Source organism: Phalacrocorax carbo, chromosome 1 (assembly GCF_963921805.1).
Source record: "Phalacrocorax carbo chromosome 1, bPhaCar2.1, whole genome shotgun sequence".
NCBI classification, from domain to species: Eukaryota; Metazoa; Chordata; class Aves; order Suliformes; family Phalacrocoracidae; genus Phalacrocorax; species Phalacrocorax carbo.
In genome coordinates, this window is record NC_087513.1 from 218,728,146 (window position 1) to 218,755,869 (window position 27,724).

General features: G+C 61.8%; 4 protein-coding genes across 10 annotated transcripts in view; 1 reads left to right on the plus strand and 3 right to left on the minus strand.

Annotated features, from left to right (window-relative positions):
- ILK (integrin linked kinase) lies at positions 1-7,646 on the plus strand. Of its 2 annotated transcripts, XM_064441685.1 has the most exons (14): positions 1-229; positions 2,222-2,403; positions 2,580-2,679; positions 3,723-3,888; positions 4,264-4,359; positions 4,517-4,613; positions 4,725-4,808; positions 5,065-5,150; positions 5,484-5,593; positions 5,851-5,978; positions 6,240-6,361; positions 6,448-6,547; positions 6,638-6,768; positions 6,970-7,646. In XM_064441685.1, exons 3-14 carry the CDS (start codon positions 2,591-2,593, stop codon positions 7,117-7,119), a joined length of 1,359 nt encoding a protein of 452 aa, XP_064297755.1. In that variant the 5' UTR covers positions 1-229; positions 2,222-2,403; positions 2,580-2,590; the 3' UTR covers positions 7,120-7,646. The 2 variants fall into 2 exon arrangements, with proteins under 2 accessions (XP_064297755.1, XP_064297754.1); XM_064441684.1 differs by lacking the exon at positions 2,222-2,403.
- Positions 7,647-8,204: 558 nt separating this feature from the next.
- On the minus strand, positions 8,205-10,192 carry TAF10 (TATA-box binding protein associated factor 10). The gene is made up of 5 exons (XM_064441689.1): positions 9,959-10,192; positions 9,457-9,614; positions 9,306-9,370; positions 9,050-9,164; positions 8,205-8,364 (listed from the first exon to the last, which is right to left on the minus strand). Exons 1-5 carry the CDS (start codon positions 10,155-10,157, stop codon positions 8,275-8,277), a joined length of 627 nt encoding a protein of 208 aa, XP_064297759.1. The 5' UTR covers positions 10,158-10,192; the 3' UTR covers positions 8,205-8,274.
- Positions 10,193-10,269: 77 nt separating this feature from the next.
- TPP1 (tripeptidyl peptidase 1) lies at positions 10,270-17,035 on the minus strand. Of its 2 annotated transcripts, XM_064441682.1 has the most exons (14): positions 16,977-17,035; positions 16,428-16,517; positions 16,219-16,358; positions 15,987-16,137; positions 15,258-15,379; positions 14,265-14,464; positions 13,811-14,009; positions 12,620-12,769; positions 12,310-12,498; positions 11,998-12,070; positions 11,551-11,671; positions 11,206-11,364; positions 10,995-11,132; positions 10,270-10,466 (listed from the first exon to the last, which is right to left on the minus strand). In XM_064441682.1, the coding sequence occupies exons 1-14, from the start codon at positions 16,985-16,987 to the stop codon at positions 10,302-10,304; spliced, it is 1,908 nt and encodes a 635-aa protein (XP_064297752.1). In that variant the 5' UTR covers positions 16,988-17,035; the 3' UTR covers positions 10,270-10,301. The 2 variants fall into 2 exon arrangements, with proteins under 2 accessions (XP_064297752.1, XP_064297753.1); XM_064441683.1 differs by lacking the exon at positions 12,620-12,769.
- Positions 17,036-22,348: 5,313 nt separating this feature from the next.
- DCHS1 (dachsous cadherin-related 1) overlaps positions 22,349-27,724 on the minus strand; it is a 98,782-nt gene continuing 93,406 nt past the window's right edge. For all 5 annotated transcript variants that reach the window (XM_064441693.1, XM_064441692.1, XM_064441690.1 and 2 more), the window contains one exon: positions 22,349-27,649. In XM_064441693.1, the coding sequence (XP_064297763.1) occupies positions 25,035-27,649 (2,615 nt within the window). In that variant the 3' untranslated portion in view covers positions 22,349-25,034. The remainder of the gene's footprint in view (positions 27,650-27,724) is intronic.

The following is a 27,724-nucleotide window of genomic DNA, read 5'->3' on the forward strand; positions in this document are numbered from 1 at the left end:
GGCCCCGTCCGGCTCGCCCCCGTCGGTGCCCCCCGCCCCGGGTGCGAGCCCGGCCTCCCCGCGCCCCCCGCCGCTGCCCCCTGCTGCCCCCTGCCCGCGGCGCGGAGCCCGGAGCCGGTGCGGGGCCGTCCGGCAGGGGGCGCTGGTGGCGCCCGGCCCGGGGCGGAGCCCACGCGCTGTCCCGCGTCCGCCGAGCCGCCGCCCTGCGCCGCCGCCGCCGCCGGAGCCGGTAAGGGCGGCCGGGCCGTGCCGGGTTGGGTTGGGCTGGGTCGGGCAGCGCCGACTGCGGCTGGAGCCCGGGCCGGGCTGGGCCGGTCTGGGCCAGGCCCCGGTGGAAGCAGGGCCGGTGCTCCGCGTTGGCTCGGGCAGGGCCGGGTCGGGCCGAGTCAGGCTGAGCCGGGACCGGGTCGGGCTAGGGCGGGCGGGGGTCGGGACAGAATGCGACGGGGCAGGACTGATCCAGGCCGGGGTTGGTTCGGTCTGGGACTGGCCCAGGCTGGGATGGATCGGGGCTGGTGTGGGTTTGAGTGGGCTGCGACTGAGGCTGGGGTCGGCCTGGGTTAGGGCAGGCTGGGAACAGGGTCAGGGCTGGGGTAGGCAGGGCTGGGGCTGGGGTTGACGCAGGCTGGGCTGGGCTGGGCCCAGGCGTGGCTGGGTTGGGCTGGGGTTGGAGTTGGGCAGGGGCTGGGACCGGCCTGGGCTGGGTGATGGGGGCCGGCCCACGGCAGGAAGCAAAAAAGGGGGTCGGGGGTTCTGTGCTGTGCTGGTGTGGGCAGAGGCTGGCAGGTGGCAGCCGAGTTTGGGATGCGCTGGGGTGGGCGGCAGGGGCGAGGGGCACAGGCTGACAGGACAGGCAGGGACCCGCAGGGCTGCCCTGGGGCTCCAGTGTCGGTGGCTGGTGTGGGGTCAGTGCCGCTGGGACGGGGCAGGGCAGGCTGGGGCCCACGCTGGGTTGGGCCCTGGGCTCTGGGGCTGCACTGGAAGGGGCTGGGAGGGCAGCAGGGAAGAGTGGAGCCCTCGCAGCTGATCTTGGGGGAAGGTCTTGGGTCAGGGCTGGTAAGGAACAAGGGGGGTTGCCGGGGTCTCTACATCATGGTGCCATGGCCTGAGTGGTGGGGAAAGCAGCCACATGGGGCTCAGCAGGGCCGATGTGGGGGAGTAGGGGGCCAATCGTTTCAGGCAGGGCAGGGGCTGAGGGAGGCCTGGCAGCTTGGCCAGGACTGAGGCAGGGGCTGGTGTGGTGACAGACAGGAGTGCGGCAGCCCTGGGCCGAGCAGGGGTAACAGCTGGTGGAGGAGAGGCGGCAGTGACAGCGGGATGCAAGTCCCACAGGGCTGAGACAGCAATGGGGTGTCACTGGGGTGCCCCTTCACTGGTCCCATCCCAGATGGGTGGATGAAGAATCCAGTCTGGAGGGAGCGCTGTCAGCCCTGGGGCTCTAGGGCTGTCAGGACCTGCAGGACGTCAGGTCGGGGTGCGACGCTGGCTCCTTGCAGCTTGCAGGCAGGGCTGCCCCATCCTCTGCAGTCGGTGGGCTGGGAGTGGGGCTGGTACTGCCCTGGAAGTTCTGGAGCCCATTCTGGTGCCTGTGAGGCACCTTTGAGGGTCCAGGCTGCAAGGCTGGTCTCCTGTGTCCCCCGGCCCGTGTAACTACCTGAAGTGTGCGACACAGGCAGAGTGGTTGCCCTGGGGGGCAGCTGCCAGGCTCAGGGAGAGTGCTGGGGCCCATCCTGCCTGCGCAGGGTGGGTGGGGGTCCTGCTATAGCTGGGTGAGTGCCAGGCCCTGTGGGGGCCCTGAGGGGCACCAGGTTTAAGCCCTCCCAGGTGATTGTCAGGGGCATAGTGCTTGGTCTGTACCTGCACTGTAAGACTTGCCAAGGGCAGCCCCCCAACCCTACTCGATGCCACAGACCCCCAGGCAGGGAAGTACCTGCCACGCACATGTCCGGGCTGCTGGAGAGCTCGGGGCACTGCAGCCCTGGGTCTCAAGGGGTTAAAAATGGAGCTAGGATGGCTGGCTTTGGCCTGGGGTGTCTGTTGGTTGGAGTGGAGAGAGGGGCAGCCTGTGGACCTTTGGGGTTCCAGTTTCTTGAATGTGATGCTGTGCCAGGTTCAGCCAAGCCTGGGTTGGAGCTGGGGATCAGGAGGGTCGGTGGAGCTATGGGATCCCTGCAGGGTGATGCTGGACCTCCTCCAGCTCCGCTTCCTGACCCCCTCCCAGGAGATGCGGGCACCCGGGTCTGGCTGGGCCTGCAGATAAGCCTGTGGATGCCAACTCTGCTTCCTGTGAGCTGCTGCAGGCACCCGTGACATTGGAGTCAGTCATGAACTTCCCCTTCAGCTGCGAGTCCAGCTCTATCCCCAGCCTTCGGTAGTCCTGCGGTTTTCTGCAGGGCTGACGAGGTAGATGTGAGGCTCCCATCCTCAGTCCCCCAGGGAAATGCCCCAGCTGAGGGGCTGCCAGGAGCAGAGGGTCTATGGGAGGTGATGTCCAGGTCCCAGGGCTGCATGCGGGAAAGGGGGGCAGGGAGCCCTGCTCCATGGTGGGGCCCCGTGTCCTTACACACCCCTCCCCACAGCAAGAGCCACGATGGACGACATCTTCACGCAGTGCCGAGAGGGCAATGCAGTGGCCGTGCGCCTCTGGCTGGACAACACCGAGAACGACCTCAACCAGGGGTGAGCAGGAGGAACCTGGGCCAGGCTGGACCTGCCGGGGTGCTGTCTCCGGCTCAGCTGCGCCAGAGGCCGAGGGTGCTGGACCAGGGCCGCGGCTTGCTTCCGCTCTGCTCCATGTCCTGGGGAGGGGGTGGGATTCAGCTCCTCCCCACCGGGAGGAAGTTACCGCATCGCTGAGGCATGAGGGCTGCACATCCTCCAGCCGCTTCCTCGGCCGCCCGCTGCTCCCAGCCACGGGATGGGGCGCGTCTTGGCCAGGGGTTGGGCTGGGGGGTTGCTGGGGAGACTCTCTTTGTCCCCGCTGTGGCTGGTATGTCTGGGTGACCACTTCCCCTGTTCCCTCTCCTGGGAGCACTGCAGCTGATGTGTGGAAGCACCGCCGGGGTCTAACAGGGGGGCCTTCCTTTGGTCATGCCTTTCAGTCCTATGTGGGGGTCCCAGTCCTGTCCCAGACCTGTCCCAGCCCCACAGGTCATGCCTAGGGACTGGAGGCTGGCTGGCACTTGCTGGGGCATTTTGGTCCCAGGTGCCTGTGCCGGGGTATCCCCTGGCTGCAGGACCAGCTCTCCTGCCTGCCTGCAGACTCGGTGTGGGAGGGCTGTGGGGCAGATGGGGTCCGCTGTGCTGGGGAGCTGGAGGGGAGCTAGGGATGCAGCAGCCCCCGCCTGCCAGACCCTAATCTCCTTTTAAGGCCTGGATGGTCTCCTCCTCCCTTACTTGGCCAGGCACCGCAGGAGCTGAGGGGGGACGGGGGAGGGGATCTGGCTCATGCCACCATCTCCGTGATTCAGCCCTGGAGAAGATGGGATTTGGCCTGGGCCTCCGGGGCCCTCATGGGGATGGGAGTGAGCAGGAGAGCCACTCGGCCTGTCCCCTTTGTCTCCATGGCCCTTGTGCAGGTGCGCATGGTGATACCTGCCCGGCTGCAGTGCTGTTGGCACCGCCACAGCTGTTTTCAGCTCTTCCCTCTCTGCCTGGATCAAGGGAGGACGCAGTGGGCAGGCTGCAGCCACTCAGCAGAGCTGTCCCTGCTGTCTCCACAGGGATGACCATGGCTTCAGCCCCTTGCACTGGGCCTGCCGTGAGGGACGCTCCAATGTGGTCGACATGCTCATCATGCGGGGAGCACGTATCAATGTAATGAACCGCGGTGATGACACCCCACTGCACCTGGCTGCCAGCCATGGCCACCGTGACATTGTGCAGAAGGTATCTGCCTCCCACGGCCAGCACCCTGCCCCCTCCCCACCGACTTCCAGGCACCCACCTGCTGCCTCGCGCAGACCTGTGGCAAACTGAGCAGGACTCTGTGCAGCCCTCTGCCCTGTCCACCTGGGACTTGGTCCCAGTCACCTGCCAGCTTCCTTGCTGTGACCTTACTGCATCCTGACCGTGGCACCTCTGAGCACCTCCACCCTCCCCACAAAAGCCCTGCATCCAGCCTCAGCCCCCTCCCAACAGCAGACCTTGCCAGCACCAAGGCTACAAACATGCTGCTGTTGGTGCCCCTGCCCTCTCCCTGGGCAAGGGGTGAGGGGAAGGGGACCTACTCTAAATTTATGGGTATTGTCCTCCTGCCCCCAGCTGATCCAGTTCAAAGCAGACATCAATGCTGTGAACGAGCATGGGAACACGCCTCTGCACTATGCCTGCTTCTGGGGACACGACCAGGTGGCGGAGGTGAGTGGAAGCACTTGGACACAGGCAGGAGATGACAGCAAGGGAGGTGGCTGAGGTGGCTGTCGGGAGGGAGAGGAGGGACAAGGCAGGAGGCTGCATGTGTGTGAAGAGGCTGAGGACAGCAAACTGTGCAGATGCTTGAATTCTCCTCTCTCAGGACCTGGTGGGCAACGGAGCCTTGGTCAGCATTGCTAACAAATACGGTGAGACACCAATTGACAAAGCCAAGACACCACTGCGAGAGGTCTTGAAAGGTAGGAGGTTCTTGTCCTGACCCCACAACCTGCCTCTGGCTCCTGCTGTAGCCCTTGTGCTTAGCATCAGCGAGCTCTCTGCTTGTGCTGCAAAACTCCTTGTCCCTCCAGAGCGTGCTGAGAAGCTGGGCCAGAGCCTCACCAAGATCCCCTACAAGGACACCTTCTGGAAGGGCACGACCCGCACACGTCCCAGTAAGGACAGAGCCTTCCCTAATGGGGATGCTGTTGCAGGGGAGAGTACAGCTCTCCTGCCCTGTAGGGCAGGCTTCTGGGGAGGGGGCGGCAGTCTGTGCTGCAAACGGTTCATTTTGGAAATGGACATTCCCTTGCTGAAGGTGGCTCCTCACGGGAGTGAGGCGTCCCGCTGGTACTGCCTCCCTGGGCAGTCCCAGGTGGGCATCAGGAGGAAGGTCCATGCAGCCACAGGCTGCATCTCCTTTTGTTACAGGAAATGGGACTCTCAACAAACTTGCTGGAATAGACTTCAAACAGCTGAGCTTGAGCCAAAAACTCAATGAGAACCAGTCAGGAGAGGTACGTAGACCTGTTGCCCCCCAGGACAGGGTAGGTGCACCACGCAGACCACTGTTCTCTCCCAAGCCCCTGGCTGGCTGCAGAGCGCAGTGCAGAACTGGGGCAAAACTGCTCTGTAGGTTTCCACGTCCAGGTGTGGGGCCAGCCCATGCAGAGGGAGGGCACCTGCCCAGGATTGAAAGGCCAGGGTTCATGCTCACACTTTGTCGTAGTCATTCCACGTTGCTGTGGATCTGTCAGTCCTGTGGGCTCACAGCCCTGTGCAAGGGGCTGGGAGGTGCTTGGGGACCGTGTGTCCTCTCACAGTGACTGTCTCCACCTGTCTCCCTGCAGTTGTGGAAAGGGCGCTGGCAAGGCAACGACATTGTCATCAAAATGCTGAAGATCCGTGACTGGACAACGCGGAAGAGCCGAGACTTCAACGAGGAATACCCAAAGCTGCGGTGAGCGCCGACTTCCGTCCCCAAGGGAGCTGTGGCTCTTGAGAACAGGCATTATCTCTGGAGGGGTATGAGATAGGCAGGAGCCAACCAGGTCTGCAGGGTTTGGGGGGGTGGTGGTGCTGCTCCACAGAGTGGTGCCCAGAGCCTGCGAGGAGGTCCTGGGAAGACAGCACACCAGCAGCGGTGCAAAGGGCAGGGAGGTGATGAGGGAGTGTGGGCAGCACCCACGGTTCTCAGGTCTGTCACTTCTCTTGCAGGATCTTTTCTCACCCCAACGTGCTACCAGTGCTGGGTGCCTGCCAGTCTCCCCCAGCGCCCCACCCCATTGTCATCAGTCACTGGATGCCCCATGGCTCCCTCTACAATGTGTTACATGAGGGGACAAGTGAGTGCTGATGGGGGTGACAGAGCTGGGGGCAGATGCTAGTCTCCCCATCCTCAGGAAGTTCCTTCTCCACGTTTGGGGGGTGGCAGGGCCCCCGCCCCCCAGCTGCAGCACCAGGGTGGGCCCGGGGTGAGCTCAGTCTCCAGTTTGCATGCCCCATGTGCGGTGTGTCTGCCAGCACCGCCTCTGTCCCATGCACACTGCCAGTGACGTGGCAGCCCCCTCCCTCTCACTTACCCTCATGCCACCTCCCTCCTGCAGACTTTGTGGTGGACCAGACGCAGGCAGTGAAATTTGCCTTTGACATTGCACGGGGCATGGCCTTCCTGCACACGTTGGAGCCCCTCATTCCACGCCATCACCTCAACAGCCGCAGCATCATGGTGAGTGTCAGTGTTGCATGGCCCAGGCCTTCCTCCTGCAGACTGGGGCAGGGCAGGCTCCCCTCTGACCACCCCTCTCCCCCCAGATTGATGAGGACATGACGGCACGGATCAGCATGGCTGATGTGAAGTTCTCCTTCCAATGCCCAGGGAGGATGTACGCACCAGCCTGGGTGGCACCAGAAGGTGAGTGCCTGCTGGCCAAGCCCCTCCTGCTGCCTGGCCCCTTCCTCACCCTCAGCCCCCTTCAGCCCCTCTGTGCTGCATTCCCTACAGCCTTGCAGAAGAAGCCAGAGGAAATCAACAGACGCTCAGCTGACATGTGGAGCTTTGCAGTGCTGCTGTGGGAGCTGGTGACTCGTGAGGTGCCATTTGCAGACTTGTCAAACATGGAGATAGGCATGAAGGTGAGGAGAGGGCTGGGCAAAACCCACTGGTCCAACCAGATCAGCCAGGGCATAACAGGGCCTAAGCAGCCTGCAGGGAGGGGAGGCAAGGCACACCAAAGGAGAACCCACCAACACTCCTCCCAGAGGTACGGGCTGTGGCTGTCAAATACAGGGCTGGGTCCAGATTTCTGATCCTGCCCTGCTCTCCCGTGCTCCCAGGTGGCATTGGAGGGGCTCCGTCCAACTATCCCACCCGGCATATCCCCACACATCTGCAAGCTGATGAAGATCTGCATGAACGAGGACCCAGCCAAGCGCCCCAAGTTTGACATGATCGTGCCCATCCTGGAGAAGATGCAGGACAAGTAGAGAGGGGGCTGCCTCCCAGCCAGCTGACGCTGCCACGCTTCCCTCCCCGCCACCCCCAAGTGCCTTCTTCACCCCAGAGCAAAGGGGGAGCAGGGAATGCCCCCTCACCCCGAGCCAGCCACGGACACACGGTACAGACACGCTGCCTTCTCTGGAGCTGCTCTGCAGGCTTCAGACACTGTAGCACCAAACCTATGGCAGCATCCTCCCTGGCAGCTATGGGCAGAGACTGAGCAGGGGGCCTGGCCCACAACACTGAGCATGGCTGGGCTCTGCTCCCTGTGAGGCTGGGAGGGGCTGTGGAGCCACCCTGTCCTCCTCATCCCCAGGCCCAGCGCAGCTCACCCACTTAATCTCACATTAGGCAATGACCAGTCCTGGTGCTCTTTCCTACTAAGGACAGTGGGGTGACGCTTGCCTGTTGAGCCCAGCACCACCCCAGCTTAGCGCTTCACTCTTTATCATTTCCATCCAGGCCATGTGGAAAAACCGCCAGCATCTGAAATAAACATTTGTTATGAAAACTGGCTGCTGGCTGGGGGAGGTGTGTGTGTCTGTGCATACATGCACAGGGCGTTGTCCACAGAAAGGGGGAAAGACTCAGGTGGGGGCTGCCCAACAGTCCACAGAGTCCTCGGCTCTGGATGTGTGCCTGTACCACCCCCACTCCAGGGACTGGAGCAAGGAAAAAGCAGGTGGGCTAACAGCAGCCCCCTCTTTTGAGAGGAGGGCCCAGGCTGTCTGCACAGGCCCCTAAGCGTTCCTCTTGTGAGAGATGACAGGTATGCCCGGCAGGAAGCAACAAAAACAAGGGTTGGGCAGCCCTATTCCCACTACACCCACTTTCCTTCATCTTCTTTGGGCAGGGCTAAGCCCTCCTGGGAACAGCAGAAGGCGCAACTACGCTCCACCAGGTGGGAGCCCTACAACCAACCCCTCTCTGCACTGGCCCTTCAAAGGCTCAGGACCAGCTTCTGTTGGTGCAGTGCGAAGAGAGGCCCTAGCAGGCCAGCTTGCATGCTGTTTTACTTGTAGGCTGGCTGTTAGCTCATGGGCAGGAGATAAGATGCCTTTCCACAAAAAAAAAAACTACCCAGCTGTTTAATGACACAGAAATGACCCTAAAAAAAGTTCCCAGTGACAATCCCTCCATTTTTATGTGAAGTAATGTGGCTTTTTCACATTGATGCCATATTCTGCAAGTGCTGGTGTCAGGTCTTCCATGGTCAGCGTGTACTTCTTATCCTGAAGGGACAAGGTGTAGTGTCAGTCACAGCAAGGATAAGCTAAGCTGCCAGGCATTGCTCAAAACCTTGTGGGTTTAGGATTTTTCCCCTACAAGCTGTGGTGACCTGCACATGCACAATTCCCAGAGGCAGCTGCAGACCACTGATTGGAGCATTAACCAGCTCTTAAGTACTGCACGTTTTGTTTGCTCGGTGCCCTCAGCTGCTCAATGGACACAAAGACACTGAGCATTACTCAACACTATGAAGATAAATTACATCACCCTCATGAGGCCCCCAAACCACAATGAGATGACAAATGGGAGAATTCCCAGAAACTGCAACTACACGCTTGCTCCGCGTTTTCATTCTTCCCCATGCGTCTGAGCTTTGGTGGCTGCCAGAGGGAGGACACAGCCCTAGGTGGCCCTCGCTCTGATAAGGTGCAGCTACTCAGAAATGCCTGTGAAGCCGTCAAAGCATACTGCACAAATTCCACTGCCCACCTCATCTTCCCGCCAGCGTCCCCTTTCCACCCGCAGAGCCCTAGGTGATTAGTGAGTGCACTGAACCTTCAGGAGCACGACAGATTTAAGACTTTCTGCAACCCACAACCCCACATTCAATGGCAGCAAGTTCAGCTTCCTACAGCCCCAGGAGAGGATGTTTCCCCTCCTCCGAGCAGCCATCTGTCCTTCTCTCACCTTGCTCTTATTGCGGGAGCTGCCTGAGGCTGTTCCCTTCATCTTGCAGTGCTGCAGCGCATCGTTGGCAATGTCAGAAATAAACTTCTGTGCGGCCAAAGAGATCAAACGAATGCTACCCAGCAGAGAAAGGGATAATTTCAGACCGGCAGCACAGAGCACCACTGGGATGAAGGAATTTCTGTTGGGGCCCCCAGCTATCAGACCATGCATGGGGTCCCTGAGGCCATGCTCGACCACACCTGCTGCCACTTACATGCGTGGATCAGAGGCCTCGAAACCTGCTCTGTTGAGGTAATAGCCCGTGACAGCATCCGGGATCTGTACAAGAGAGAAGTTGGAGGAACTCTGCATCCCCGCGGCAGCCCGTCACCTGCGTGCAGCCTGCCCCAGCGCGTCCCGTGTACCGTAGGCGTGTAATCCTCCAGCTGCATGAGGAAGTCCACCAGCGGCGTTGTGGAGACCACCGGCTTCACATCCCCGTTGGCCGCGCTGGGTGGCACGTAGACCCCATTGGACATAGCCCCTTCAGGGGGAGCTGCAGCCACCGCTGCAGAGACCGGCACTGCGGGCACAGGACACTCAGTGGGCAGCTGCCCCTAGCTGCAGGCCGGGCCCTCGGCGCCCCACGGGCCGCCACCCAGGACGGCCACGGCGTCCCGCACGCCCGGGCCCCCACGGACGGCGGAGGCTGGGTACCCGAGCTTGGGGCGTACGCACGGGCCGCACATCCCGCGGGAACCCGCTGTGCGTGGGTCCCGTCCTCTCGTGCCCCGACTCGCGGCCCCCACCCCGCGTTCCCCGGCCCCCGCCGCCGCGGAACCCCAGACGCCCGCGGCCCCGCTCCGCCGCCCCCCCTCCCGGCGCCCCGCGCCCCGGCCTTCCCCGGCCCGCCGCCCCTGCGCTCACCGGGCCCCCTCCCGCCGGCCGCACCGCCCTCGGCTCCCCGCGCCGCGCCGCCCACCGCGCCCGGCGGCGCCCCGGGAACGCCGCTGCCGCCGGCAGCCGGGCTGGGCTTGTTGTCGGCGGCGGGGGCGGGCGCGGGGGCGGGCGGCGCCGGGGCGGCCGGGGCCGCTGGCGCGGGGTCGGCCTCGGCGCTGCCGCTCATCGCCCGCCGCCGCGCGACACCGGGCACCGCCTCCCCCGCGCCTGCGCGCGGCACGCCGCCCCATTGGCCGCGCCCCCCCACCCCCCCGCGGCACAGACGGAGACGCGAGGGGTGGTTCCACACGGCTTTATTGGCGCCGGCGGGTCAGCGCGCGGCGGCCCCGCCCCGCGCGGGCGGCAGCAGCGCCCGCAGCAGGCGGGGGAAGTTGGGGGTGCCCCAGCCGGTGACCGGGTCCCAGGAGGGGCTGGCGCAGAAGCCCTGTCCCTGCACGGTGCCGTCCAGGCAGGAGAGGTGGCAGCCCTCCGTGACCTGCGGGGACAGGCCTCAGCACGGCCGGAACGGCCCCACCGCGGGGAGCGGGCCCCCCTGCCCACGGCCCCTGGCAGGACTCGGGGCCCGCCCCCCCCCCCCTCCCCCGCCGCCCGCCCAGTGGGGAAACAGGACGCCCCAGCAGCCCACGGGGGACCCCCGGGACACCTTCCCGTGGTAGGGCGTGGGATCCCCGGGATACCCCCGGGGCAAAGGCCGCCCCCTCCCCAGGCAGCAACGGATCCATCGCAGGACACGCCTCTGCGAAGCCCAGGGACCACCCCGCCCCAGCGGCGCAAGCAGATTCCGCAGCCCGCGGGAAGGCAGTGGAGAACACCCCCCCCCCCCCCCCCCCAGGTCACACCAGCTGCGTGAAGGTACCACCACCCACCCACCACCCCCCAGCAGGACGCCGTTGGCCCTGTCCTGCCCCAAGCAGGGCCTCAGGAGCAGGAGACCCAGGCACCAGCACCAGCCCAGCTGCTCTGGGGCACCCAGGACTGGCGCCCCGGTCCCCGCTCAACTCACATCATAGAATGCAGAATCATGCCCCTGCTCCAGCAGCTGGTAGAGTGTGGGGTTGAGGAAGCCCAGGGGCGCGAGTCCCTGCTGCAGGCGGCGGTCGTTGATCAGTGCCACCATGCCCCCCACCACAGGTGTGGACGCCTGCCGGAGACACGAGTGCCTAAGCACCCAGGAGCTCAGCCACTGTGGACCAGCACAGGGCTGTCCTCCTTACCGATGTCCCCGATACCCAGGGCAGCGGGATGCGGTTTGTCACCACCCAGTAGTTGTCAGAGAGAGCAGACAGGTCAGGGTAGGCACGGCCGCTGCTGTTGTAGTAGGAACTGGGAGGCAGCTTCGAGGCCGAGTGCAAGAACCGCCTGACTGCAGCAGCCTGGAGAGAGCACAAGGAGCAGGACGCCTGGCAGTGGGACCCTGCACTTGCTCACCTCCGCTCTCCTTCCCCTGGCCTGCAGCCCAGGCCCGTGGCTGCTTGTGCTGACCACCACCCATCGTCACCCTCACTGGTTGCCGTGCAGCCCCCCAGCCCCAGCCCCAGCCCCAGCCCTTGAGTCCTCACCTGGTAATCGGGCATGGGGAAGACGTTGCTGAAGCCCCCCCCGCTAATGTAGTCCGTCACCTCTGCAGTCACCAGAAAGGGGTTCTTGAAGGATGTTCCGCCCACGGTGGTGACATAGGGACTGGTGGGACAGGTGGGCACTGCAGGTGGGCACACGACTGCCTGGGACCCCAGTGGCACCCCACACACCAACCCCCTCCCAAGGAGCTGCACAGGTCCCCCCAGCTCTGATGTCTGTGAGCATTCGCAGGCACACTGGCGGGGCCGACCCTCAGGAGTCCCACAAAGGGGCTCAAAACCAGCTCGAGGCAGCAGCCAGCCCTGGGCTGGGGCTCGAAGTTCCAGCAACAGCTTTCAGCTGGCTCCAGCTGCAGGCGAGTTGCAGCAGCCAGCTTTGTGCAGAGCCTCACATCTCCACAGGACCCAGGTCTATCTCCCCACATCTACCTCGAGGCTGGAAAGCTGGGCCGGAAAGTGTGGTTCCCACCAGGCACCCTTCTGCACCCAGCACCATCATCACCTGCCAACAGAGACGGATGGGGTAATCCAGCAGCATCCGAGCTGCCCCTCCTCGTCCACCAAATGCTCCCAGGAATTACCTGGGAGAAGGGCTCTCCACCTTGCAGGCTGGGATTCCCAAGCAGGGGATCCTGGCTGCCAGGATGCCGAGCATCCCTGTTCGGTGTTCAGCACAGAGGTTCCCCACTGCGCTGGGACCCTCAAATGCACCCACAACCATGCCAGCAACACACAACACACCTGAGGCAAACAAGATGGTCAAGCCCCGGGCAGCTGCCTTCATGAACTCCACATTTACACGCTCCATGTAGGCTAGTGAAAGGCTGTCCTCGTCATCCCCGTAGCTCACAGAGTGCACCCAAGGCAGCGATGACATGTTGCTGAGCAGCAGCAGCCAGGCCAGGAAGGGTTCCTGGCTCTCGTGCCTCCCTGCAGAGACAGAGGGGGGGCAGGTTCAGCTCCTCCTAGGATACCTGGCTTGAAGGAAAGCGGGGGATAGCATATAGCTTAGGCAGGGACCATGCCTCAACAGCACCACTAGATCCGGGACCTGAAGGTCTTCCAGCTCCTGCCCTGCCTGCAGAGAGCAGATCCACAGCACAGCTGGTGTGGAGCTCTCCCATGAGCTCTTGCTGGCAGCACAGCCGATCTCCAGGATTGTCATGGTGGATGGCACCAGGCTCCAGCTCTGTCAGCAGCGCTGGTGAAAGGGTCACCCTGAACCCCAGAGCAAGGGGTCTACACTCATCCACTCCTCTAAGCATCTGTTGCAGGGCTGTAGCCACCCTTGGCATCCAGACAGTGCTTCTGAGACTCAGCCAAGTTCTGGCCCCACTACCAGAACCCATAACAGTGGGCCCCACAGCAGTTTGATATATGGTCCACCTCTGTCCACCAAGGTCCCTTCCTGCACCCCATCCTTCTCCATGAGGTGGGGAGAGCAGAGCCCCAGTCACCCCTTGTCACTCTCAGTTGCTCATGTAACTGCCTGTCTCTGTGCTCCTTCCACATCACTAACTGCATGGAGGAGGTGGAAGGTAATGCAGCGCTGTGCCTGCCTTTACCATCAGGAAGACAGGGCTGGTAGTCCTAAGGGCACTCCATCTCCTGTTCAGCCAGTTTCTGATCTGGGACTGGTCACACTTTGTTCTACAATACCATAGCCACGTTTGTGCAGGCTGTTTGCAACCTTGTTTTCTCAAATTGCCTTACTCTCCTTTATTCACTCTACTGGTAGATTAATGGGTGAGAGATCAGCTTCAACATCAAAGCAGCAAGAAAAAAAGTAAAAGGACAGAGTTGCTGTGCTCTCCTTCCGTGGAAAGGCAGCAGACTGGGGTGGCTGCTTTACATTGTAGTCATGTAGTTGAGGCATGGAAGTCCCTGGTACAGGATACTCTGGATGCAGAAAGTTCACATGGGTTCAAAAGCAACTACACAAATTAATGGAAGATGATTTTCCTACAAGCTATTAGAAACCAGCATCAGCTCCAACTTTGGAAGCCCACAAGATACGTGCCCATAGAAGTTGGGAAAGCATTCTGGGGATGTACCACAGCCAGCATGCCATTCATGTATGACTCTCCAGGCATCTGCCTTTGACAGATACCAGACAGAGTCAGTGCAGCCATTTTTTATGCAGAGAGCAAGTGTTTCTCTTGACAGCAGACAGGTCTGTTGGTGCTACAGCAGTGGGATGCATAGAAGCAGTGACAGGGCAACTCTGGAGGGGAATCAGTACCTGCATTGCTGAAGACCCATGTAGAGATGTTGGCACCTGTGCTCATGATGTATTCCACGTCCAGACTGGCCTCCAGACCAGCCTTGCCCTTGCCTTGGTGCCCAACCACTTGGTCAACCTGAGAGCGGTGTCCAAAGCTGCTGCCAAAGAGCTGCATAAACTCAGCCAGGTCAGCCTGGTGGAAATACTGTTCCAAGAACTGGGGGGACAATAAGTGGACAAGTTTTTCCTGGTTTTCTCTCGAAAAAACAAGGTGAGTTTTTTTCTCACAACATAGAAAGTTGGCCCAGCATGGGTCTGTGAAACACTAGCCCATCGAGTGCTCCCACGAGCCACTTGAGGAATCCCCACAGCTGTCCTGTGACCACCAGAGCAGCAAAGTGTTGGAGAAGCACCAACATGTGGAACTGCCATGGTTTAGGGGCCTCTGATCTGGACCAGCTCCACCAGTTACCTGGGCACAGGCCTGGCTGTTGTTTGGCAATAGCCCGATGTCTTCTCCTGTCATGTTGTATCTCTTACGAATGATGGAAGGTGTCACGCCCAGGTGGAAAGCCGCTCTCCCTCCATAGTCCTGCCCCGACTCAGTTTCCTTTTTGGCCCAGGCTCTGCTGACCACCTTCCTCTCCGCAGGGAACCGGTGCAGACCACCCACTGGTGTGCAAGCAAGCAGGAAAAGCAGCCGCTGTTAGAGCTCAGAGCTCCAGGAGGGTGGTATTACGGTCCCTTGGTTCCCCCTTCACCATCCTCACTCACACTTTGAGTCTGAGAGTGCTGGCCTGCAGCAGGGCTTGGGGGAGTCCATCCGCTGCAGCACCTGCCCCAAGCAGGGCACAGGAGGTGGGAAAGCACTCCCTTGGCTTCCTTGCCAGTCCTCACAGATATTCCCCGGCTGCACAGGATCAGCTGCACAGCTCAGGCTCCCCACTGCCAGGCAACTATGGCAGCTTGGCAGCCCTCTGCTCTCCTTGTGGAACATCCATGGGAGCTCACACAAAAGGGATTCACAGCAGAGAGTTTTTCCACCTCAGAAGCAGCTGCATGCCCACAGAGACAGGCTGCACCTCAAGTCTCCTCACTGAGCATCCAGGCCTGAGAGCACCAGTAAGAAACACTTTGGATGCTGCCTGTCCACACCACAGAATCATAGAATGGTTTGGGTTGGAAGAGACCTTTAAAGGTCACCCAAATCTACAGCCCCCCCATGAGTGGGGATATCATCAACTAGATCAGGTTGCTCAGAGCCCAGTCCAGCCTGACCTTGAACGTGTCCAGGGATGGGGCATCTACATCCTATGAATAAAGCTCCTCGGGGGGCCTGGACCATGGCTAGAAGGCCTGCCACACTGTCCTCTGGGACACCAAGATGGCCAGTCCTGGCTACTCAATGCTTAACCCCAGGCAGTGAGAGCTCTGGGCAGCCTCAGCTCCCCTGCGTAGGACGTACCAAAGTCAACGTGCTCAGCCAGCTCTTCGGGGACAGTGTAGGGGAGTGGGGAGCGCACAACACTGCGCTGGCCCTTCACGTAGTGGTGAAACTCAGCCCCTGGCAGGAGGCGCTCAGCCGTGCTGCAACACATGGACAGCCACCATGCAAGGATTCGCACTGCTGAGACAGCCATTAGCATGCCTGTCCAGCAGTATGCCCATTCTTTGCACTCCCTCTCACACCCTTTCCATCCCCCTTGCTGCTGGGACAAGTCAGGGCTGAGCTCCACTTCCCACCAGCACAGCTGACCTGGTAAAGCAAAGAGCACCTTTCATACCTGACCAATTCCCATCACCAAACTGAACCAGAGCTCTGACGCTGCAGGGTCCCCTGCAACTCTATCCCCAGTCCTCCAGTGGGGACTCTGCAGTCCCACAGAACACAAGAGGAGGTTCTGGGCTGGCCCAAGCACCAAGCACCAGATATGCACACCTTGTTTCCACTACCCCAAATCACCAGCTGTGCCTCCCCCCCAACACCGGGACCAGGCACACAGGCAGCCCGCTCTTGGCTGCAGAGCCCTCACAGCCCAGGCAGAAATGTGGCTGGGCCCTCCGTCACCTGGCCTGCACTGCAGAGCCCTGGGAAAGGGGAAGCTGCAGCAGGCAGGGGCAGAGTCTGGCTTCTCCTGTCTTTGTGGGAATGGCACGGCCACCACAGAGGGGCCCAGCCTCACCCAGGGCTCACCTCGCTGGCATGCGGCACTCCAGGAAGTCAAGGGTCATAACGCTCCTGCATTTCTCAACACCATGTCCTTGCAGCCACTTCAGCACTGCCATGAGTGTGGCTGGGGATGGCTGGACAAGGTTCCGCACCTGTTCCAGGGAGAGGTGCTGGCCTGCAAGGCAGAGAGAGGGTCAGAGCACCCTGCTTGCAGGGCCTGGTGCAGCCTGGCAAGGCTCAGGTGCACAGTCATTACCATATCGTGGCGAGTGGGGGTCTGAGACAGCATTGACAAGCCAGGCAAGGTGCCCCATGCCTTGCTGATGGAGGGCGAAGGTCAGCTGCACTTCGTGGCTGGGGTTCACGCGTCCGGTATGGGTCCAGCCGGGGGGCAGGCTGTGGGCAGGCTGTGAGTGGCAGGTGGGCACCAGCGCCCCCTCCTGTTCCACTGACCCTCGCACCTACCGGAATGGCTGGTCCCACTCCAGGGCCAGGCCTGCAGCACAGCTCCAGGAGGCTGCCCACAGCGCTAGCATGGCAGGGACCCCCCGACACCTGCAACAGGCAGTCAGGGGAGACCGGGCACCAACACAGCCCCAGGGCCACTGGCTGCACCCGAGGAAACCAGGGGACACCCAGGGACCACCAGGTGCCCACCTGTCCCCCCGAGCCCCCGTCTCCCCGAGCCGGGGAGCCCCGCCTGACCCCCCGAGCCCCCTCATCCCGCGCCGGAGAGCCCCACCTGACCCCCCGAGCCTCCCGAGCCCCGTGCCGGGGAGCCCCAGACTGATCCCCCGAGCCCCCAAGCCGCAGGTCGGGGAGCCCCGCCGCACCCGGGCCCCCGAACCCCGCGCCGGGGAGCCCCGCCTGAACCCCGAGCCCCAGGCCGGGGAGCCCCGCCTGACCCCCGCGAGCCTCGCGCCGGGGAGCCCCGCCGGACCCCCCGTCACCCCCCGGGCCGGGGAGCCCCGCCGCCCCCCCCCCGAGCCCCCAGCCCGCGCTGGTCCCCGGTACCCCCGCGCCATCCCGCCGCCTCCCGCCGCAGCGCCCCGATCACGTGGCGGGTGTATGATCCCCTGTCACGTGAGGAGGCCGAAACCGCAGTCACGTGGTGGGCAGGGCTCCGCACCCGCCGGTCACGACGGTCCCGCACGCCTGAGCCCCTCGGTGCCGCGGCCGGGACCGGGACCAGGACCGGTGCCAACGCACCCTCCCGGCGGCTCGTCAGCGGGGCCGCGCCGCCAGGCCCGCGGCAGGCTCCGGTCACGGGCCCGGCGGGGAGGGCCGCTTGCCGGAGGCCCGGAGAGGCTGCCCGGGCGGGGCACCGGCCGCCTCCCGCCGCGGTGCGGTTGCGGCCCTTGCTGCCCCGCACCGATCTTCCCCGCCCCTCTTCTACCCGCTCCGGCTACCTCGCAGAGCATGGCGGAGCCCTTACTGCGGCGGCCCGGTGGGACGGCCCGGACGGGAGATGCAGCTGCGGCTGCGGCCCTGGGCCGAGGGTCTGTGTAGGGGTCCCGGGCTGGGGGGCGTCTTTCATGGGACTGGGCTGGGGAGCTCCTGCCCGGCACTCCTAGCAGGGGTGTGGTGGTTGTTGGGGATAGCAGGCCTTGGCAAGGAGGGGTTCTCGGGAGCAGCAGGGCCTGCACAGAGAGGGGAGGGCTGGAGGTCCTCATTCCATAAGGCTGGCACCTTGCTGGAACCTTGCTCCACGGGTGGCTGCAGGGAAGCGGTGGGAAGGTCTGAGCTCCCCTTGGGGCCTGTCTCAGAGCTTGGGGCAGCAAGCTGTATGAGCAGACTGCAGCCCAGGGCATGAGTGCCCAGGCTGTCCTCCATGCATAGAGGCTGTGCATCACCAGTGAGTCCAGCAAGAGCCAGGAGGTGTGGAGTCCGTGGCAGAGCATGTCTGCATACCCTGCGCGTCCAGGGCTGCCATTGCCTGGCCCTGCTGGCATTCACACCACAGCCACCTGGGGCTGCATGCACGGATGATGGGGAGGCTGTGGGCACTGGGTGTCTTGGTCGGTTGGGAGCATGGGGGGATGGGGTGCAGGGAAGGCTCAGGGGACTATGAGGACATGTTCTTGCTTGGATGTGCGAGTGGGCTATGAGGTGGTGGTGGGCCATGTGGCAGGAGTCATGTCCACACCATGCCGCCCAGCGACTAGTGCAGCCTGCTGTCCAGCTGGCACTGTCACAGGCAGCTGCTTGGCTCCCACAGCTGCTGATCTGCAGCCTTCAGCTTCCTATGCTTGTTCTCTCAGATATTCCTTCCCACACTAGGAGCTCTCCTAATTAGGATCACAAAAGTGGTATTATGATACTTGCAGATCTCAGGGTTGTGGAAGGTTTGAGCAATTTTAGCAAGGGAACTCTGGAAATGATGCCTCAGACACCATGGAGCTTGTCCTCCCTGCGCGTGAGCCCAAGGGCAGTACTGCAGGAGGTGTTTCAGAGGTGGCTGGTGGGGCAGAGGATGCTGTGGCCCCATCTGCCCTGGGCCAGTTTGGCTTAGTCCTAGTCTTTGTCCCAGCCCTGGTCACATGCGCAGATGTGCTGCACACCATGGCTCCAGCAGCTCCCAGTTGCTTTCCTGCTTCTGCAAAGCAGAGTCCAAGCCATGAAGAGACAGGCAATGGGAAAACCAGCTGTGTGGCCCAGGCTGCTGTGCCTCCCACACCGAAGCTGCCCTGTGGCAATCACTAAAGAAGTGGGCTGATGCTTAAATTGTTGCAGGGTAGGTGGAGGTCCTTTCCTAGGAAAGGCCAGGGCTGTAGAAGTCCTGCTGTTCTCCTTCCTGCTTTTAGCCCTGCCATGCAGGCAGTGCTTTCCAGCTGCACCATATGTGCAGCTGAGAGGTGGGGATGCCACGTGCCGAGGCGGGCAGTGCCTGCTGCAGACCTTTGACCCTGCTCCCTTAGGGTGAAGGAAGGCAGCCAGGAGACCCAGTGGGCATTTACCAGGATCTTTCGTGTTCACAACACACCACTCAGCATCTCATTGACGCTGGGACCTCAGCCCATATTCCTCAGGCTCACCCAAGTGCATGTCTAGCCTCCCAAGTACTTCCCCTGCCACCTGGAGGCTAGTTCTTGTGTCTTCTAGGTACCCCCATTCCTTGTGGGATGCCAGCACTCTTCTGTGGGTGCTGCCCCTAGCGTGAGTGTCTGTGCAAAGCCATAGGGCACTTCTGGTCCCTGCAATTGGAAACATATGTAGAATTTCCATGCATGCGGCACTGTGTGGTTTGGAGCAGCTGGAGCTGGTTGCCTGCCTGAAGTGTTTGCTTCGTGGTGCAGTTGCACTCTGCGGGGCTAAGTGGGTGAGCAGGGGAGCTGTGTGTGGGGAGACTGTGGCCAGGGAACACAGGGCTGGCATTGTGGGTGCTGGGCAGCCATTAGGGGTTGGGGGCAAGGAGACATGGGGCCCAGTGCAGCAGAGAAGGTTTAGAGGGAACAGCCCAGCATCCCCTCACACCCAGCCAAGCCCTGTCCCCAGCCTCGTTGGTGGGAAGAAATTTCTGCTGTTACACACAAAGGCTCCTGAACCACACGGAGGTAGCCGCTTGTCAGGGGTGGGAGTCACCTGTCCTATGTGTGAGGGTGGTGCTGAAGCATGTGTCTGCCCAGCTGGAGGTGGTCCTGGGTGCTGGCCCTTCCCAGGACCCTGTGAGGAAATGAAGAGTTGCAGTGTGCAGGGAGGTGTGTGGGGCCCTAACAGCACCAGAATGAGCAGCTGCAGGGCACAGCGCAGGCCCTGCACTCAGGCTGTTCCTAGTCTGCTGCACTGTGCTCCCAGCCACACAGCCCTTGCTGCTTCCTTGTCCTGCAGCCGGGCACGCAGCCCTTCCCATGTCCCAACCTTCACCCCACCTCACCACACATGGGGTGACCCACCTTCCCGTTCCTGGTTCCTTGCTGCCCCAGCCCCAGGCAGCCACCCCAGCCTGTGTGGCACGGACCCAGCAGCCACAGCTGCAGCCTGGAGGGACTTGCTGCTGCTCAGCCTTGACACACATTGGCTGGGGGCCTGGGGTGCTGGGCAGCGTGTGCTGCCAGAGAGCTGCAGCCCACCCAGCTGTCCAGCTGCTTACAGCTTTGGGCAGGCCTTTAAGTGGGATGAGATTTGCAGGAGATTATTTCCTGGATCTGTCTGGCCAGCAAAGATTAGGTTGCCTTGACAGAGCTAATTACTCTAACAAGCATCTGCTGCTGGTCTGACTAGCTGATCTGCAGCAGGCAGGGGACAAGAGAGCCTGAGGATCCAGTGAATCCGCGAAGGTGTCCTGGGTGGAGCTTGCCCCGGGTATGCTTCTGTGCTGTTCCTGCAGATGGAGGCAAGTGTGCCTCCTCCTCCTCTGGACAGTCAGGATTACCCGAGGTCAGGCAACGCCAGGGAGAACAGTAACACCAAGGTCCTTCCTGATGGCCAAAGACCCTGTTAGTCTCAGCCACAGAGCAGTGAGCATGCCCAGCATGCACTGGCATTGCTGTTGCTACTGGTCAAGGCGCTGGAATTTGTTAGGTTATGTGATAAAGTGGAACAGAGAAACAGTGGCAGGCAGAGGAACCCCAATAGCCCAGTCAGAGAAGGGGAGACCCTGCCCCAGCTCTGCCCAGGCTGTCACCAGCTCATGATCAATCCTGTGGTCTGAGGGTGGAACCCATCAGCATGAGTGAACAGGAGCTGCTCTGCCAGTCATGCTACAGATTGCAGGGGCACTGCCTAGGAGTACGGGCATGTTATGAGAGGCAAAATGCAGAGCATTTTAGGATTGCGCAAGGCTTATTATGGGATGTTTAGCAGAGGAACTAAAAGGTGAGGAAAGAGAGGGATCGAGGTGGTTTGGGAAGGAACAAAAAATGGGAAAATGGGCAAAAGGCGTAAAAGTAGCTGGTCACATGTAAATGGATTGATGGTCAGTACATTTGTCCAGCCATGTCCTGCATCTGATGACTGCACAGCCTGTGCTGTCTTCTTCTTAAGCTCAATTTCTAACTATTTTCCTAGGTCAGGGAGACTATTCTGTGTGCATGCGTGTGTGCAAGATGTGTGTGGAGTCAGGTCACAGGGCCAGTGTGCCCATGGTGCCAGCAACTGAAGAGAGTGAGTGTGCTGTTGCTAGCCAGGAGGGATGTGGACTAGGCAGTGAGTAGGTGAAGTGGCCTGCGAGGGAGGGCAGTGAGAGAGTGTGTGTGTGTGCATGTGGCGGGGCAACAGGCTGCCAGAGGGATCGGGGGAGCCCCCAGCCAACTGCCAGAGAGACTGTATGGTCTGGAGATCAACTGAGAACCACCTGTGTGTCTCTGTGTGTTAGGCAACAGAAGGGGAGGAGATCCAAAGGCAAGCTACTGGGTAGACTGGTTTTCTAAGCCCACTTAGCCCAGAGGATCCATAGTGTGTGTGTATCTGGATGAGTTGGTGTCTGCAATGGGGGGGGGGGGGGTGGTGGTGGTGGTGGGTGTCTGTAGCAGCTGGAGTGGGGCTGTGGCCTCATGGACTTCTATGTCTAGGTGTCAACAACTGGGGAGACTGGGAATCCAGGGGCACCCACTTGGCAGACTCTGTGTCTAAGCCCAGCTACTGGAGAGCTCCACATTGTACATGTATATTCCCACTACAGACCTTCACCAGCCAGTGAGGGGAGCAAGATGAAGCTGTTGGTGCTGTCTGTCTGTGTTGCTCTGTATGCAACACAGCTGTGTGCACACATGTAGAAGTGTCTTGTGTACCTGTGTTTGTGTGTGTGCCTGTCGGGAAGACATGCTGAACCTCACTGCTGGTTAGACCTGGGGCCATGGCACTGTGGCAGCCTTACCTGCCAGATTCGGCAGCCTCTCATAGAAGGGACTTGGATGGTGTAGTTGTGCACATGGGTGCCCATGGCTTGGCCAGGACAACAACCAAGCCAGGGCCGTGTGTGTGCAGCAATGCCAGGACATGCGCAGCCATACCATGCACCACTGAAGGAGTCACGGGCACCCAGGCCAGGCCCACAGTACTGTGCTTAGGCTGAAATGCTGCACCTTGTCCTGGACTGACCTATTGCTAAGGCCAGGAGGCAGGCAGCTGTGGCTAGGCAGCAGGGCTGTCTGGAGCTGGCAGTGTCTGCCCCAGGGGCCAGCAGTGGCCACAGCACAGCCTACGTGCCCCAGTTAGTCCCAGCTCTCCCACCCAAGGACCTGCCCAGAGCCAAGTGCAGGGTGCAGGTGCCTGTGGCCCATGGCACGTTGCTGGCAGCCAAGCCACATGCTGAGCCCCACCATGCCTCAGGGCCTCAGGTCTGTCTCCCACCTGCCAGACCTGCTGGTGCTTCTCCCCAGCACCCAGCCGTGCCATGGTGCCCCAACACAATGTGGGCCCAGAGCAGCAGTGATGATGTCCATCTCTGTACAAACAAGTGTGGTTTATTAAGGCATTTTTTTGAGAAGTTGGCACTTGGGTCCAGGCTGTGCTGGAATGGCCCAGTGTGCAGGCTGATGAGCAGCGCCCAATACATGCAGCTCAGCGAGACACGATACAAAAGGTACAAACAAAGTAGAAAACAGGAATCGTAGTACAATGTGTAGAAATAAATAACTGGAGGCTTGGCTCCTGGCTGGGCTCATCAGCCCATGGCTGTGTCCCCCCAGACCAAAGTGGGGCTGCTGTGTGTCTCACCCTTCTATGTGGTGTGTGTGTGTGGGTGACCTGTCTGTGTCCCCTGTCCCAAACATGCAGGGGGAAGCAGGGCTGCTTGGCCACCCTGGCCTGAGCAGGGCTCAGGGAGCACACAGCACTCAGCATGCTCCCCACAGTGCCCATGAACAGGACACCCTGGCCAGGAGAGAAGAGATGAGGGGTGCCCGCCCAAAAGCCTCCATGGGCTGTCCCTGTGCTGAGTGAGGCAGCACCCATCCTCCCCTCCCAGGGCTGCCTCGGGTCCTCTCTGGTTCCCAGGCAGCGCAGGCATGGCCCTGCAGCCCCTTTGGTGCTACCGTCGCTGCTGCGATCCCTGTCCTGTGTCACTGCCCTGTTCCCAGAGCAGCTCCCAGGGCTGCCGGCACCAGGGACCCACTCACATGGGCACTGTGGGGATGAAGGTGCAGAACTGTGCCTGTGGCATGGGGACACCCACGGTGCAGGCTGGGCTGCAGCCTGTGGCACAAAGGGGGAGGTGTGGGGCTGAGACAATGACAGAGATGGGGCTGCAGCCACAGATGGTTCTTAGTGGGAAATGGGGAGGGAGTGGGCAAAAGTGATGGGTTTTGGCTGCTGTGATAAACCATTTGGGGCTGGGGATGCAGCCATGGTGCTGACATGCTTTGGGCTGAGGCTACAGAGTAGGTCTAGGAAATGTGTGGTAGGAAGGAAATTCCCCCAGACCCCCTTCTCAGGTGGCTGGGTGTCCTCCCTGACACCACAAACGTGCTCATGCCCAGGCTGACTCTGTATTTGCAGCTCCTGCTGTGCTCTACAAGCCCTGTTCCTGGCCCTTGCTCTGCACCGAAAGCTGTGTGTGGACCACAGCAACTGTGAGCACCCAGGCACTCCCAGGGCACAGGTCCATGCAATGTATCCCTGCTCCACTGTAAGCAGCCATGGGCTGTGGGGCGAGCACTGGGTAGGGACTGACCCCAATGCGAGCATGACATCAGCTGCGAGGCTGCCTGTGTGAGCGGTGCTGGAGTGAGGATGGGGACCAGCCCCATTGAAGTGTGGCTCTGTCCCATGCTCACAGCATGACACGAAGGAGTGGTGCAGAGCAGCCCCTGCAGAGGGCTGGGGCCCAGGGGCCAGGGGTTCTGGCACCTACCCATATTTTGGAGGTGTCCCTGGTGGCCCACAGTGTCCTGGTGAGCACATCGCACTGCAGGGCCCTGGGGGAGGCCAGCTGCCCGGTGTCCCACCCTGTGGCTGTAAGATAACATACTGGCTCCCACCATGCCAGCTTCAAGCCATGTGGCTTTTTGGGGTACCCCCTCTTACCTGCTCCCCTGCAGCAGCAGGCTGGCCACCAGGCCTGGGGCAGATGGATCTGGAGGAGGTCACTGGCTTGTGTCCCTGAGCGGCCTTTCCTAGGGCCAGGCCACCTCGGGGTCAGCTCTGCTGCAGCTCTCCCACTGCTGCTCCTGCCAGCCCTGCCACACAGCCTGCCTGGTGCCTGGGCAGTGTCCGTGTCCAATGCCCCAGCGCCCACAGCCCAGAGGTACCTGGCCCTGGGAGCAGCCTCCAGAAATGGGGCTCCTATGCTGAGCAGGACATCTGCCTCCCAGCCCGGGCCCTGAGTAGGCCCTGAGTAACAGGGCTCTCCAGCAGCTCTGGGAAGGACAGCCCTTAAAAGGGTCACAGGCAGTGGTGGGAGGTGGAGGGGCTCATGAGACCCCAAAGGATCCCCTTTCCCCCCATCAGCCATGGATAGGCAAGCAGAAAGCTGGCACTGCCTTCTCTTCCCGCTCCAGCTTGGCCTGGGATGGGTCTCCCCTCACTGTCAGGAAGCAGGTTTGCCCATCCCCGTCCCTGCAGGCAGCATGGGCAGACCCGCAGGCTGCTGTGGCTGGGCCTGCTGAGCAGTGCATCCCTGCCCTGGGAGCATTCCTCCCCAGCCCTGTGAGCTCCTGCAGGGAAGGGGCCAGCGGGGATGGCTCAGCGTCCTGCTGCACCCAGGCTGCTGCGTGGCTTGGGTAAGTGGCAGGGGAAGGGCAGGGTCTGCAGTCTGCAGTACCCTGGCCCAGCAGGGCAGGGTACACCCGTCTGCTCCCAGCCTCTCGTGGAGCACAGAGTACCATGACGCACCATCCTGCCACATGCCGATCTGAGACACCATGAGCAGTACAAGGAACTATCACCCTGGGGTGCCAGCACTAGAATCAGCAGTCCATAGGGCATCAAAACCACCACTGAATCTGCCAGACCGCAAGGAGTGACAGGAGTCAGCAGCCCCAAAGGACACAGGAACCCACAGCCCATGGGAGCTCTGGGCTAGGCAAGGTGCTGGGAGAGCCGGATTAGCACCCATGCAGAGCAGCCCTGGGCTTGGCCCCGCTCCTGACTCCATGGCTGCAGGGTGGGGCGGAGGAGTCCATGGGCCCAGGTCTAAATCCTGAGCTCGGCCTCCTCGGGGGGCTCCAGCGAGTGCTCGGCACTGATGGTGGAGGCAGAAGGCCCCTGTGAGATGCCAAAGGGTGAGACCACGGGGGAGCGGGCAGCCAGTGGGGACAGCGAGGGGGAGAAGCTGGGCGACATGGCAGAGGACGAGATGGAGCCCTCGTGGCTGATGGGCGAGCGGCGCAGGGAGGATGAGTGCGGGAAGGTCCTGCCCACCGGCGGCTTGGGGGGCACAGACTTGGCACCTGGGTGGGCCACTGAGGTGATGAGGGGTGGGGGGTCGATGCGGGGCTTGGGCTCTGCCTTTGGCTTGGTTGGGAAGGGCTTGCGTAGGGAGCTCTCATCCTTGAGGCGGGCAATCTCTGTGAAGACGCTGGCCAGTGGCTGGAACTGGGGGCACCAGTTCAGCAGGTAATCCCAGTTGTAGCTGCCGCGGAGCTCCTCATCACTGGCCACGATGGCGGTGAGTGAGCCCTCCACGGAGGGCTTGCCGTCCTCTGGGAAGGCATAGTCCTGGGGCTGGGAGGAGACGCTGAGGCCACAGCGCACGCCAAGGAAGGCACTGCCTCCCCCATCCTCACGGTACAGCTGTGGGGGTGGCCCTGGTAGCAGCAGGCCAGAGCCCTTCTTGCTCTTGAACCACTGGGCACCCTCCAGGGCAGCTGGCTCACAGGAGATGTCAGAGAGCTGGTCGGCATCTTGCTGGATGCCGGAGTCAGGGCCACGGGCGGAGATGTGCTCCTGCATGGAGGCTGTGATGCTGGCTACGCGTGGGTACTCATTGATCATCCGGATCTCATCATCCTCAGCGGCTTCAGCAGAGCCTCGGCCGCTGGAGTGCGAGGGGTCCAGCGAGCCACCCCTTGTGTAGGGCCCTGCTGGCTCGCCCCCATAACCTGGCAGGGCCTGGTGGTAAATGTGCTCACTGCCGGGAAGCGCTGGCTCCTCACGGCCGAGCTTCTGCAGGGAGCCGCTCTGCACGCGGCCCAGGGGTCCATCTCCCTCCGGCTTCTCGCGGCCCCGGCGGTGTCGAGAGCGGACCAGTGCCAGCACAATGGCCACAGCAGCCAGCACCACCACAACCCCCAGCGAGGCAGCCACGGCCACGAGGAGCAGGTTGAGGTCTGGAGCCAGGCCAAAGGAGGTGTGTGTGACGTCGATGGTGACCTGTGCAGAGGCCGAGCGGGAGGCAGGCAGGGGGCTGCGTGCCTGCACCTCCAGGCTCATCTCACGTGGCTCCCTCTTGGCACGCCCGGCCCCGGCCTGGGGCTGGCTGTCCACACGCAGGTAGATAGTGCCTGTGGTTTGGTTGACAGCAAAGTAAGGCGAGGGCTTTGCCAGGGAGTACAGTACGACGCCATCAGCTCCCTCATCCTCATCTGTTGCCAGCACCCGCCCGATGCTCTGCCCTTTGCGGGCACCCTCAGGGACCTCAAAGTTGAAGGAGGGGCTCAGGAAGATGGGATCATATTCATCCTCCCCTGTCACTAGCACCCGCACGGTCACCGTGGCAGAGGCGTTGCCAGCATCAGTGGCCCTGACTAGGAGCTGGAAGGCTTTGGCTCGTTCATAGTCAAAAGTAAGTCGGGAGCGCAGCTCCCCAGAGCTGCTGTTGATGGCGAAGGCATCCCGGCCCTCCGTCATGCCAGGCTCCCCCACTGGCTGCTCCAGCACTGCATACCGCAGTTCCCCGAAGACACCAGTGTCTGCGTCAACGGCACGCAGCGTGGTGACCAGTGTGCCAGGAGGCAGGTTCTCCCGCATGCTGGCACTCAGCACCTCCACTGGGAAGTATGGCTTGTTATCATTGACGTCCTTCACCTCGATGGCTACAGGTACCAGTGCAAAGTGCCCACCCGGCACATCTGTGGCCTGCACCACGAGTGTGTGCAGTGCCTGGGCCTCCCGGTCCAGGGGCCGTGCCAGGCACAGGGCCCCCGTGCTCTCATGAAGCTGGAAGAGCCCATGCTGGTCACCTGAGCTGATGGTGTAGTGAACGTGGCCACGGGGCCCTGAGTCAGCATCGTGGGCCACCACACGCAGCAGCTCTGTGCCAGGGGGTGCACTCTCACTCACCGCTGTGCGGTACTCAGCTCGGGTGAACACGGGTGGGTTATCATTGACATCCCGCACAGTGATGAGCACAGGCACTGTGGTGCTGCGCTGCGGCAGGCCCCGGTCCGAGGCTGCCACAGTGAGGTTGTAGACCGGGATAGCCTCAAAGTCTAAGGGCTCCACAAGCACCAAGGCACCCTGCGTGCGGAGATGCCCTCCTGCCCAGGCCACCCGGCTTTCCACCTGGAAGGCATTGCCGCCATTGCCACTGACGATGGTGTAGTCAAAGCCAGCATTCTCCCGGGAGAGGTCGGCATCACCTGCCTCTAGTGTCAGCACGGTGGTTCCTGGGCGCAGGTCCTCAGGGACACTGGCATTGTAGTGCGGTACCTGGAAGCTGGGGCTATGGTCATTCACATCCAGCACCTGGAGCTGCACTGTGGCCCAGGATGAGAGGCTGGGAGAACCATGGTCGCAGGCCTCCACCACTAGGTCCAGGGTCGGCTGGCTGGCATTGAATTCCACCCGCCGGATGGTGAAGAGGGTCCCTGTGAGGGCACAAAGCCAGAGTCAGCCTGGGAGCCAACATGGAGCCAAGAAGGGTGTTAGGGTTATTGGCTGGA

Bases quoted from the DNA above. Each gene is read 5' to 3' on its own strand.
- TPP1 (XM_064441682.1), bottom strand. The intron at 16,138-16,218 runs GTAATGACTGTG...TCTGCCTTGCAG, and splicing joins CCCCCACTCGCCACGATATG to GCCAGCACCTCTCCCTGGAA. The intron at 12,071-12,309 runs GTGTGTTGTGTG...CTCTGTTGGCAG, and splicing joins GACCATCTTGTTTGCCTCAG to GTGATGATGGTGCTGGGTGC.
- ILK (XM_064441685.1), top strand. From the start codon at position 2,591: ATGGACGACATCTTCACGCAGTGCCGAGAGGGCAATGCAGTGGCCGTG. The intron at 3,889-4,263 runs GTATCTGCCTCC...TCCTGCCCCCAG, and splicing joins ACCGTGACATTGTGCAGAAG to CTGATCCAGTTCAAAGCAGA. The intron at 4,360-4,516 runs GTGAGTGGAAGC...CTCCTCTCTCAG, and splicing joins GACACGACCAGGTGGCGGAG to GACCTGGTGGGCAACGGAGC.
- TAF10 (XM_064441689.1), bottom strand. From the start codon at position 10,157: ATGAGCGGCAGCGCCGAGGCCGACCCCGCGCCAGCGGCCCCGGCCGCC. The intron at 9,615-9,958 runs GTGAGCGCAGGG...CTGTGCCCGCAG, and splicing joins GGCCGGCGGGAGGGGGCCCG to TGCCGGTCTCTGCAGCGGTG. The intron at 9,165-9,305 runs GTAAGTGGCAGC...TCTGCTGGGTAG, and splicing joins GAGGCCTCTGATCCACGCAT to CATTCGTTTGATCTCTTTGG.